This window comes from Myotis myotis, unplaced genomic scaffold (assembly GCF_014108235.1).
Source record: "Myotis myotis isolate mMyoMyo1 unplaced genomic scaffold, mMyoMyo1.p scaffold_m19_p_12, whole genome shotgun sequence".
Lineage (NCBI taxonomy): Eukaryota > Metazoa > Chordata > Mammalia > Chiroptera > Vespertilionidae > Myotis > Myotis myotis.
Genome location: NW_023416316.1, coordinates 27,866,270 through 27,878,831, shown reverse-complemented (window position 1 = coordinate 27,878,831; position 12,562 = coordinate 27,866,270). Strand labels below are relative to the sequence as shown.

Below are 12,562 nucleotides of genomic sequence, written 5' to 3'. Positions count from 1 at the left end.
CTGACAGTAGGTCTTCCCTTACAGTCATTGGTCCAGTCCCGGAAGGCAGGGATTACTTCTGCAATGGCTACCCGTACCTCTTTCAAGGATGAAGAGCTGGTAAGTGACCCCTGGGCTTTCATGAATCCACTGGCCTAACGATCTAGCCATCCACTGGGGATCACCTCTGTCGCCATACGGATTGAGAACTCAACAGTGTAGGGCATACATCGTTAATGGAACAGATAGATAGCACTGGGTCTCAGACTTCCACACTGGGAAAGGCGAGAGACCAGACCAGGGGTAAGCCCAAGTCTCATGTGGGAGTATGGATCATTGAACTCGGGGTATTATAGTGGGTCTAGAATCCTGTGTTTCCCAAGAAACCTTGAATGCTGGGGCAAGGCTCAGAATCAGTATTCAGGTCAGACCTGTCTTTCATGACCTGGAGCACACAACATATGGGGGCTTCTTTCTGCCAGGCTGGACTATGTACTGCATCATTCTAGAGCATCTTCTCTACTACCAAAAGGGAAACCATGGTCTTGATTGCCCTACAAGGTCTCATTCTGGTATCTCCCAGCAGAGACCTAAAGTCACTGGTGGATAATGGTATGTATCTTTCAGAAATCCCATGTGTATAAGAAAACCCTGCAGGCCTTAATCTATCCCATCTCGTGCACCACACCCCACAACTTTGAGGTCTGGACTGCCACTACCCCGACCTACTGCTACGAGTGCGAAGGCCTGCTCTGGGGCATTGCCCGGCAGGGCATGCGCTGCAGCGAGTGTGGAGTCAAGTGCCATGAGAAGTGCCAGGACCTGCTCAACGCTGACTGCCTACAGCGTGAGTGCTCTTGTGGGATGAGGGGTGGGGAGCACGGGCAGCAGGGCCTCTCCCAAGTAATCTGTCAGACAAGAGCTAGGATGGCTGGACGTCATTCCTCCAGCCTTCCTCATTCTGAAGCTCTTTCCTTTTCAGAGAATGTAGAGTCCTGAGTCAAGTGCATTGCCTTTCCAAATAACTGGTTTTATAGCACTTCCTTAAGCACCTTTAGAAAGAATTCTTTGAGTTTTCTAAGGCCCTTTGGTGGAACTAGAATCTCCTCAGGATTCAGATGATCCCAGAGGCTGCACTTGAGTAGTGTACACACCACAGTGGCCACAGTTCCTAAATGACTAGAGCATGTTTAATTGGGGACCAAAACTGATGAGGAAAGAGAATTCTGTGAGAGGAACTCTCAGTTTTAGGCCTCAGAGAGGAACTCCCTAGGATCCAGGGAAGGCAGCATTTATTCCATGCTTATGGATGCAGCTTTTAAACAGCAGTGCCAGGGGCAGCAGTTTCATATGGCTCAGGCAGAGGTCCCAGAGGAGAATGTGCCAGAAACCCAAGGCCCTGACTAAATGTGTTTTTTGCTACCTTCATGGAGTGGGGGTTGTGGAGGAGGGGCGGAGAGGAACAGGAAAAACAAAATTTCTGTCCTGTTGTTTTGGAGGTGGTAGCACTCCAAGTTCTTGTCTCTTTGCTCTGCTCCTGCTGGACCCAGGGGTGGGGAAGTGGGAAAGTATTTTCTCACCCCTCCATGTCTCCCAGATGTCATTCAGAACCAAGCCATAGCAACAAAAGCTTTAAGGATTATGGTAGGAAAAGGAAGGTCACCTTTAGACTCGCAAGCCTTTCATTATCTCAAGGAAAGATATGTGACATAAAAGGGACCCAGGAAGAGGCAGGCCTTGAGGAATTGTTCACTTAAAGTATCCTCTGAAAACATAAACCAGGGGTCCTCAAACTACGGCCCGCGGGCCACATGCAAATACAAATATTGTATTTGTTCCCGTTTTGTTTTTTTACTTCAAAATAAGATATGTGCAGTGTGCATAGGAATTTGTTCATAGTTTTTTTTTTAAACTATAGTCTGGCCCTCCAATGGTCTGAGGGACAGTGAACTGGCCCCTTGTTTAAAAAGTTCGAGGACCCTTGACATAAACAGTAAAATCTCAGACTTGCTCTTAGCAATATTTCTTTCTGATACAACTCCTCGGGCAAGGGAAACAAAAGAAAAAATTAACAATTTCTTGGAAGTCTATCAAACTAAAAAGTTTTTGCATAGCAAAAGAAAGCATCAACAAAATGAAAAGAAAACTCACTGAATAGGAGAACATATTTGCCAATGATATATCTGATAAGGGGTTAATATCCAAAATTAATGAAGAGCTTATAAAACTCAAAACAAAAAAAACAACCCCACTCAAACAATCCAATTATAAAATGGGCAGCCCTAGCCGGTTTGCTCAGTGGATAGAGTATCAGCCTACGGACTGAAGGGTCTCAGGTTCGATTCCGGTCAAGGGCACGCACTGTGGTTGCAGGCTCTGCCCCGGGCCCTGGGCACATGCAGGAGGCAACCAATCGATGTGAAACACATCAGTATTTCTCTCTGTCTTTCCCTCTCTCTTCCACTCTCTCTAAAAATCAATGGAAAAAATATTCTTGGATGAGGATTAACAATAACAAATAATAATAATAATAATAATGCTTCTACCAAAACAATGCATCTATGCAATATAGCAAATATCATGTCTGAAATAAAGAGGATAAAGCGCAGGTGACAATCATTTTTAAAAAAATGGGCAAAGGTCCTGAATAGACAGTTCTCCAAAGAGGACATACAGATAGCCAATAGACATATGTAAAAGATGCTCAATGTCACTAATCAGAGAAATGCAAATTAAAATCACAATGAAGTATCACCTCACACCTGTCAGAATGGCTATCATAAATAAATCACCAAAAACAAGTGTTGGCAAGGACGTGGAGAAAAGGAACCCTTGTGCACACTGTTGGTGGAAATACAGATTGGTGCAGCCACTGTGAAAAGCACTATGGTGTTATCTCAAAAAATTAAAAATGGAACTGCCATTTGAGCCAGCAATCCACTTCTGGGATTATATACTAAAAATCCCAAAACACCAATCAGAAAGAATATATGCACCCCTCTGTTCATAGCAGCATTATTTACAGTAGCCAAGATATGGAAACAGTCCAAGTGCCAATCAGTAGATGAGTGGATTAAAAAGCTGTGGTACATTTACACAAAGGAATACTACTTGACTATCAAAAAGAAGGAAATCATAGCTTTTTTTATAGCATGGATGGACCTAGAGAGCATTATACTACGTGAAATAGACCAGTCAGAGAAAGATAGGTACCATATGATTTCACTCATGTGTAGAATCCAATGAAGCAAAATAGAGACAGACTCAGATAGAGAGCTGACTGTTAGCTGTTGAGGGGAGTGAGTGAGTTGGGGGTCTGGATGGGTGTTGGTGGAGGGGTTGAGCGAAAAAGAAAAAGAGAAAAAACTCATGGACAGGACAACAGTGTGGGGATTGCCAGGGATGGGCAGGGGGTGGGGTCAGGAGGAGGTGGAGGAGGTATAGGGACGATATATGGTGACAGAAAGAGACTTGTCTTGGAGCGGACACACAATACAGTGTACAGAGGATGTGTTGTGGAATTGTGCGCCTAAAACCTGTGTAATTTATTGTCACCCTAATAAGTTCAATAGAAAGTAAAAATAAATAAAATACCAAAAAAAGAAAAAAGAAGTCCTCCTTTGAAGAGCCCTAGATTGGTGCCAGTGACATGACTACAGTAGACATGAAGAGACTGGTAGAACAAGTCGGCAGAAGAGATGGGGCTCTGAAAAGATGGTCTGAAGATGAATGCTAGTGATGACTTTGCCCAAACCCATCATGAGGGGGTGACAAGCACAGGTGCCAGCAGGTCTTCGCTTTAATTGCTAGCAGCCAAGTGGGCTGCTTGCCAGAAACCTTCTGAAATGCTGCTGTGTAGCAAGAGTGTCGATTTTTTTTCTCAAGGGCCTTTCAGAAGTTCCAATCCAAGGGCGTAGCATGGCATAGGATGTGCTAAATGGATGCAGCCCAGGTCAGTTTTCATTTATCAGCAATATCTTCTGCCTAAGGTTTCTGTGAAGCACACAGTGTAATGAAATGCCTTTTTATGGGCCTCTCTGGACAGAAAACCTGCTTGCCATCCTCCCATGGTTAGGATGCAGATGTTGGCCTTTCCCTCCCCTCCCCCCACTCTAGGTTTTGTAGTAAAGGCCTAAGCCTTTGGAGAATAGAGAGAGGTAAGAATCAGTCTGCAGGGCTGATGAAGCTGAAGGATGGTTTCTGAGAAGCCTGGTTAATGAACTATACTGGAGGAGTCTGTGTTCTTTCATAATTCTTAGGGCAGCAGGGGAAGTCTACTAGTCTTCGAGATGAGTTGGCTGGGGTCACAGCTAGTGATGATGGCCCTTGCCATCCTGCCAAGATAATAATGATGATAGTAATAATAACAGTGACCATTTATTGAGTACCTGCTAGATGCAAGCCATTGGGCTAGATGCTTTATACATGTTGATGTAATGCTTCATAGCACCCTGAGAGAAAAGTGATGTTTTCTTCTCTTAAAAGAAACCAGTTTACTTAGCTAGGAGTTCTGGAATCGGGATTTGAACCTAACTCTCTCTGTTACCTAACTCTGCCTGGCCATACTTTTCTTACCCTACCACACTATTTTCTGATTAAAGGCACTGGAGCATGGGACAGAACTTAACTGTGCACTATGACCAGTTCTGGGGTCTACGGTCTATCATGGTTTGGAAGTTGGATGAGATTGGTGGAGTTGTCATGCCCACCCACCACCCCTCCATGATAACTGTGATATCAATTGGTGATATTTGAGCCTTAGACTTGAAGAGTATCTCTCTCAACCACCATCTAGGTGGAAGAAAGATAAAGCCAACTGCAGACTGAGCTACACTTTTTTGTTTCTTTTTTTAAATGAAAAATTCAACATATACCAAAATTGAATAATATAATAAACCCCCATAACATTTTTCAAGTTTTTGCTACCCTTTGAATTGCATTTTAAACTTCAGCAGGCCTCATAAGTGATGAGCTTTTCCCAGAGATATCCCAGTCTTCCTAAGCTGCTTCCCCTCCTCAGTGACCTCTCCCAGACTCCATTCCTCAACCTGACCCTTAATCTTATAGATGGCCTGCTGGTTATCTTACTTTCTGTCTCTGGCCATCCTTCAGGGGCTGCAGAAAAGAGCTGTAAACATGGAGCTGAGGACCGGACCCAGAACATTATCATGGCCATGAAGGACCGCATGAAGATCCGAGAGCGTAATAAGCCTGAGATCTTTGAAGTTATCCGGGATGTCTTCACTGTGAGCAAAGTTGCCCATGTGCAACAGATGAAAACAGTGAAGCAGAGTGTACTGGATGGCACCTCCAAATGGTCAGCCAAGATTACTATCACTGGTGAGTAGGCCTAAGTATAAGGAGACAGAAAGCACTAGGCTATGGAGAGGAGACTAGGGAAGAAGTCACCTGAGTGTGAAGGAGCCAAAGGGCTGGGAAGAAAGAAGACAGAACTGAGGGAAAGAAAGCGGGCCTCATTATTCATCACTCCTCCTCTCCTAGGAGGCTAGGAGAGGTAAGACTGGCACTTGCAAACAATATGAGTGATAACTGAAGGATTTGGTAATAATCTGATATTATGGACTTGATTGACAATCTGATAATACAAGAGCTGGGGGTGGAGGAGAAGGGACTGGTAGGAGATCAGGAAATAGTTACCCAGGGACTAATTATATTAGCTGGGTGGATGTGGCTGAAGGATGCATCTATCAGAGACGGTAAGGAACAGTTTAGGGGTAAGTGGTCAGTTAGGGTTTTGATGGGGAGCTGAGATTCTTGAACTAGGCTTTGAAGGAAAGACTGGTGGCTTGGGACAAAAGGTAGATCTGGAGGAGTTCCTGTGCAGGAAGCAGAGAGAGGCTTTTCTAAGATGGAGAATGTATGAGTCATGCTTTGGAGGATTTCTGACTTCTGGAGCATACTTTGAAGTCTCCTCTATGTATTTGGGTTGCAGTGGTGTGTGCTCAGGGCCTGCAAGCCAAGGACAAGACAGGATCCAGTGACCCTTATGTGACTGTGCAAGTGGGTAAAACCAAGAAGCGTACCAAGACCATTTTTGGGAATCTGAATCCTGTTTGGGAGGAGAAGTTCCATTTGTAAGTCACAGAGGTCTTTGTCTTACCTGGTACTATGTGTATTTGGGAGCAACATTAAATCCTCTTATTCTGGGCTTGGCCCCTAAGAGGGATAGGGCAGAGACAGTGGAGAAAACCCATTTCTCACATGCCATTTTTTTCTGGTTTTCTTCTCATGGACTGTTGTATCAGGGTTACTTTCCCCAAATCCTATTTTAACTAGGGTTATTAACGGGGATCCTGGGCACTTCATACTGCTTTTTCTAGCATTAGAAAGATTTTACTACTGCTCAGTTACAGGACCAGGGACTGACCACCCTATTGTGTACCTCCCAGCACTGCCACCATGCCTGGGAAAGGTTAGGCTATTCTGGGAAATGGGGAAGAAATGTCCTTGTCCTACAACTGGGTATTTCTGGCTTGAAGGAAGAAATAAGCAGTATGGAGGAGTTTCCATTTCACCTAAAAGGGCTCTGCTTTTCTTTCTGCCTCAGCTCCCCCCATTCCCACCCCAACTCCCAACCCCACCAATTCTTTTCCTATTATCTCACTTTATTAGACTACTTTATAAGATAGTAAGAGATGGTTGTTGAAAGCTCTAGTCTGGGATTTGGACTAATGTCTGGAGAATCGAGATGCTTTGTCACACCCCTAAGGCCCAAGACCAGGACTTGAAGGCTGGATGAGCTAAGCAGGCTGGCCATATAGAGACCTTCTGTTGGCTCCTTGGAGAACTCATGTGAAAAGGGATTGATTGGAACCTAGTAAAATCACTCTCCAATCCAGAGGCAGTGGTTACTGGGGGATCACTTGGTTCTTTGAGAATCTGAATGGTTCTTGCTTGACTCCTTCTTATGTTTTATTCTAAATGAATTGACTCTGTTGTCAATTTTCCCACTTTTATCCATTTAGTAAACTACTCATCAAGCCCCTGTTCTTTTTTTTATTTTTTATTTTTTATTTATTGCTTAAAGTATTACAAAGGGTATTACATATGTGTCCATTTTATCCCCCCGCCCTAGACAGTCCCCTAGCCTCCCCTATCCCCCAGTGTCTTATGTCCATTGGTTATGCTTATATGCATGCATACAAGTCCTTTAGTTGATCTCTTACCCCCCTACCTCCTGCCCCCCAACCCTCCCTGGCCTTCCTACTGCAGTTTGACAATCTGTTTGAGGCAACTCTGACTCTGTATCTATTATTGTTCAAAAGTTTATGCCAAAACCGGTTTGGCTCAGTGGATAGAGCGTCAGCCTGCGGACTGAAAGGTCCCAGGTTCGATTCCGGTCAAGGGCATGTACCTTGGTTGCGGGCACATCCCCAGTAGGAGGTGTGCAGGAGGCAGCTGATCGATGTTTCTCTCTCATCGATGTTTCTAACTCTCTATCTCTCTCCCTTCCTCTCTGTGAAAAATCAATAAAATATAAAAAAAAAAGTTTATAATGGTCTCTATTATCCATGAATGAGTGAGATCATGTGGTATTTTTCCTTCATTGACTGGCTTATTTCACTTAGCATAATGCTCTCCAGTTCCATCCATGACGTTGCAAATGGTAAGAGTTCCTTCCTTTTTAGAGCAGCATAGTATTCCATCATGTGGATGTACCACAGTTTTCTAATCCATTCATCTACTGATGAAGCCCCTGTTCTGTACAAGACACTGTACATGATGTTTTATATCTAAAAATGAATAAGGCAGTCTCTGGCTTCAAGAAGCTCATTGTTATCAGCAAAGAAATAGCAATCCTAAATGACTCACTAGATCAGATGGACTTAAGTGACATCTTCAGAACATTTCACCCCAAAGCTACACAATATACATTCTTCTCAAGTGTACATGGGACATTTTCAAAAACAGACCACATATTAGGCCACAGGCAAAGTCTCTTCAAATTCGAGAAGAAAGAAATATACAAGCATTTTTTCTCAGACCACAATGGCATAAAGTTAGAACTCAACTACAATGAAAAAAAATCAAACACTTGGAGGCTAAATAGCATGTTATTAAACAATGATTGGGTTACCAAGAAAAAAAAAAAAAAAAAAGAAGCTCATTGTTGATTTGTTTATTATTTTATCAATACACCAGTAGTTATACTATTATATTTTAATGAACATGCAAAGATATTATGAGAACACAGAGAAAGGAGCAGCAAATTCTGTCAAGTGCAACTTTTGGGTGAGGCAACAGGACCCAGAAAGCAACTGTTTGGGAAAGAGGTGGAAGGGGCTGGGACCTGGGCAAATTCCCTTCTCCAGAGCAAACACCATAGAGGAAATGATCATTCAAGTGTGTATTAAAGAATGATAGAAGTTCACCAAGCATATACGTAGACACATGGAGGAGCTAGGTAGAAAGTTAAGTAGATATGACAAGGTGGACATGCCATGAACATTAACACCTTTACTAACTCTGGAGAAGGAACTAGCAGTTGCTTCCTAGGGCTCTGTAGCATCTGTCCAGCTGTTTTCCTCTGGGTGCTGTTGATATAGCTAGCTGCACAGGAAATCAGAATTATTTCTGATTACTCTTCTTTCCCCTCTTTTTTTTTTTTTTTTTTAATCCCAAGGCAACAAGGACTGGATAATGGTATATAGAGCCACCCAGGCTGAGGAATGAAGAGCCATTTGCTAGGATAGCTTGACTCCTGTGGAACTTTAGTACCACTGTTCTCTAACTCCTTCTCTGCCTCTGTAGGCTTCAAGTGTAGTTGGTGGAGCGTTGGGAGGGAATTGGAATGGGGGCTGCTGGGTCTGTCCCTAACAGAGCCTGCCTAATTCTGTCACAGTGAGTGCCACAACTCTTCTGACCGGATTAAGGTACGTGTGTGGGATGAGGATGATGACATCAAGTCGAGAGTAAAGCAGCGGCTAAAGCGAGAGTCTGATGATTTTCTTGGCCAAACCATCATCGAGGTTCGGACACTGAGTGGCGAGATGGATGTCTGGTACAACCTGGGTGAGGAAACAGCACCAGAGAAAGTTGGTGGGAAGGGAGAGAATGAATGAGGAACTTAGAGAAAGTACTATCTACCAAAACTACCACTCAATTGCTAAAGCATACCTCTATGCAGAACCTGCCTTCCCTGTAGAGAACCGACCAAGAGTAAAGATGGGGGACAGAGGAGTGGGTGTGGCTTGAACTCGCTCTGGCTGGACATTCTCCAGATTTCAAGAATCCCTTTAATTTTCATACACATCCCAGTGCCTTTAGTTCCATATTTTTCTAATGAAATAGGAGGGTTCCTATTGGGAATATTTGGGGTGTTTGTGGACTATATGGTCACTCGAGTGAGTTCACCCTGTTAGGTGAACCCTGGGGCTAGTGCCTCCCTTTCATTGGGTTAAGCCAGAGTGGTAACTGTCCACGCTGTCTGTAGTTGCATTGGTGTCAATTTCCATCTTCTTTCCTTCCTAGAGAAGAGGACAGATAAATCAGCCGTCTCAGGGGCTATTCGACTACAAATCAATGTGGAAATCAAGGGTGAGGAGAAGGTTGCCCCGTATCATGTGCAGTACACGTGTCTCCATGAGGTGAGCCAGCCCTTGGTAGATGGGGTGCTAGAAAGCAATGCTGGGAGGGGCCTTTGATAATGAATAGGATTGCTAGATGGTTGAAGATTTGGAGCCTGTTTTTTATTTTATCCTTGGCTTACTGTGCTACTTAGACAGCCCAAGGAACAGTCCCAGCCTCAGTTCTCTTTCACTAACAACCTACTAGGGCCACAGGAAGAGCTGAGCGATGACTTGAAGGACAGAATTTCTGAGAAACCCTGGACCTTACCACCAGATTTTTTTAACTATATATTTAACTCCTTCCTTTGCTCTGTCTTCTGCAGAACCTTTTCCATTACCTCACAGACATTCAGGGCAATGGAGGAGTCCAGATCCCTGAGGCCCGAGGAGACGATGCCTGGAAGGTGTACTTTGATGAGACTGCCCAAGAAATTGTGGATGAATTTGCTATGCGCTATGGCATTGAATCCATATATCAGGCCATGACGTGAGACTCTCCTGGGGTTTTGGGATGTGGCTACTAACCCTTGGGGTGGCTAATGAAGGCACACTGCTAGGGTGTGACAGTTCCTTAGCAGGGTAATATGCAGTGATTCATTGCTTCCCTCTCTGAGCTATGTCAGGTACGTGTATGCCCCAAGGCAAAGAGGGTATATGTATAAAGGGAGTGTGTTTATCAATGACTCAGGAAGAAGGTACTTGTCTGTCTACCTGAGTTCAGACAGAAGGGAAAAGGGCATGGGAGGGTATGCAAAGACAAACCTAAACATCACAGGGCTGAGGAGATAGGGCATGTGTGCTCATCTATATGTGTGTGACAGACCAGCTTTCTTAGATTGGCATGGAGGTTGGAAAGGGCACTGAACTGTAGGGAAAGCAGCTGGAGTTGACCAGGTCTCATCCTATAATAGAATTCCCGTCTACTATGAGAAGTACAATTTGTCTATTGGTGAGGCTGCCCAGGAAGCAGCCCTAGGTAAGCAGAGGGTAACTGTTGCCCTGGCTGTGCTCATTTATTCTGAAATTTGTATTGAGTTCTTTCTATGTGCCACACATTGTGCTAGGTGCTGAGAACACAAAGATGAGTAAGATGGGGCCTCTGTGCTTGAGGAACTTATTCTAGCAGGAGAGATGGACCAGAAAACAAGCAATTACAATACAGTGTGATAAATGCTGTGATAGAAGTAATCCCAGGGTATTATGAGAGCATCTGCATTTTAGGGGAGGCCTGTGAAGGAAGCCATTAAAGAGTTGACACTTGAACTAAATTTTGAAATACCGAAAAGGAGGGAGGGCACTTTTGGTAGGGCATTTACTGGGGTACTCAGATACTACAGAGCAAAGGACATTCAAGAAATTACAAGAAGTTCAGTATATAGATGAAGAGAAGAAATATGGTGAGCAATGAGGTTTAAGAATGGTCCTCTGACATTCTTATCTGTTCGCTCTCCCTGGATGATCTTATCCCAACCTGTGACCTCAACCATTACTTTTAGGATCAGGATCCCCAGGTCACTTTCTCCAGATGAGGCCTTTTCCTGAATTTCAGATCCATTTTCAGCTGCTTCCTGAGTATTCATTCCCATAGGCATTGTAAATCCAGCCTGCCTACATTCCAAATCAACACTGTCTTCACCCAATATGCTTATCTTCGTATATTCTCTATTTGAGTAAATGGTACGATTTTCTATGCAGTTGTCCAAAAGAATTTAGGAGTCAGCCTAAACTTTTCTTTTTTACTTGCTACTATATCTTTAACTCCCAACATCCAGTTTCTAAAACCTCTAGTTTCTATCTCCTAAAAATGTTTTTAATCTATCACTATTACTAGAGCTCAACAATAATGATAATAATAACAACTTGTATATAGCATTTCCTTATGTGTCAGGCACTGGTCTAAGCATATTATAAATGTGAACTTATTTAATACTCATATCAACCCTATGAGGTAGGTATCATTATTAACCATTTTACAGATAAGAAAACTGAGACATAGAGAACTTTAAGTAATTTATCCAAGGAGAGTGAATGGTGGGGGTGAGATTCAAACCCACAGTCTGACTCAAGACCTAGAGTTTGTGCTCTTAACCTTTTTTCTGTTCTATTTAGTGCTTTAGTGCTTCTTTTCTGAATTATTGCAATAACTCTCCAAGCGATCTTTCTGTCTTATTCTTATCTTTATCCTAGTCTTTTCTTTCCAATTTATCATCAAAGGGACCTTTCTGAAAGACTAATCCGATCACACTATACTTTTGTTTAAAAATTTACTTTAGCATTTAGGATAAACTCTTTTATTATCTATTCTCTACCTACTTCTCTTGCATTTCTTGGTATTCCTCTATCAGACACCTTAACAATAGCCAAACTGTTGTTTCCCAAATAAGTCACTCTGTCATGAATATATTTGTTTTTTGTATGCAATTTCCCTTTGTGTATACATTTCTCCATTTGATTAATTCTTACTAATCCTTTAAGACTTGTTTCAACCATCTCTTCTTTGGGAAGCCTTTTTCAAATCCTTCCAGTTCCGAACCATCCTGATTTAGGTGATTTTTCCTGTACGTTTCTATGGTGTTTCTGCATAGCACACCTTGAATTATTGACTTACTTTCTAATACTTTCTCTGCCTGGCCATCTCATCATTGTGGGCTTTTAAAAACTTTACCCCAGGATATGTTTATTTTGATCTTTTTTTAGAGAGAGGGAGGGAGGGAGGGAGAGAGAGAGAGAAAGGGAGGGAGGGAGGAAGGAAGGAAGGAAGGAAGGAAGGAAGGAAGGAAGGAAGGAAGGGAAAAGGGAAGAAAAAAGATAGAGAAACATGGATTGCTTTTCTCCTGTATGAGCCCTGACTGGGAATCAAACCCACAACCTTTTGGTGTATGGGATGACACTCCAACCAACTGAGCCATCTGGCCAGGGCTGGGTTATTACATCTTTGGATTCTAGTGCTTAGTACAGGGCCTGGCACATGGTAGGCATTTATTGAATGTGTA

The 12,562-nt window shown here is 43.2% G+C and overlaps 1 protein-coding gene across 6 annotated transcripts in view; it reads left to right on the top strand.

Annotated features, from left to right (window-relative positions):
* UNC13B (unc-13 homolog B) overlaps nt 1-12,562 on the top strand; it is a 146,550-nt gene that overhangs the window by 116,640 nt on the left and 17,348 nt on the right. For all 6 annotated transcript variants that reach the window (XM_036330468.1, XM_036330472.1, XM_036330470.1 and 3 more), the window contains 7 exons: nt 25-99; nt 607-826; nt 5,092-5,319; nt 5,933-6,074; nt 8,843-9,012; nt 9,472-9,587; nt 9,893-10,056. In XM_036330468.1, coding sequence (XP_036186361.1) covers nt 25-99; nt 607-826; nt 5,092-5,319; nt 5,933-6,074; nt 8,843-9,012; nt 9,472-9,587; nt 9,893-10,056 — 1,115 coding nt within the window. The remainder of the gene's footprint in view (nt 1-24; nt 100-606; nt 827-5,091; nt 5,320-5,932; nt 6,075-8,842; nt 9,013-9,471; nt 9,588-9,892; nt 10,057-12,562) is intronic.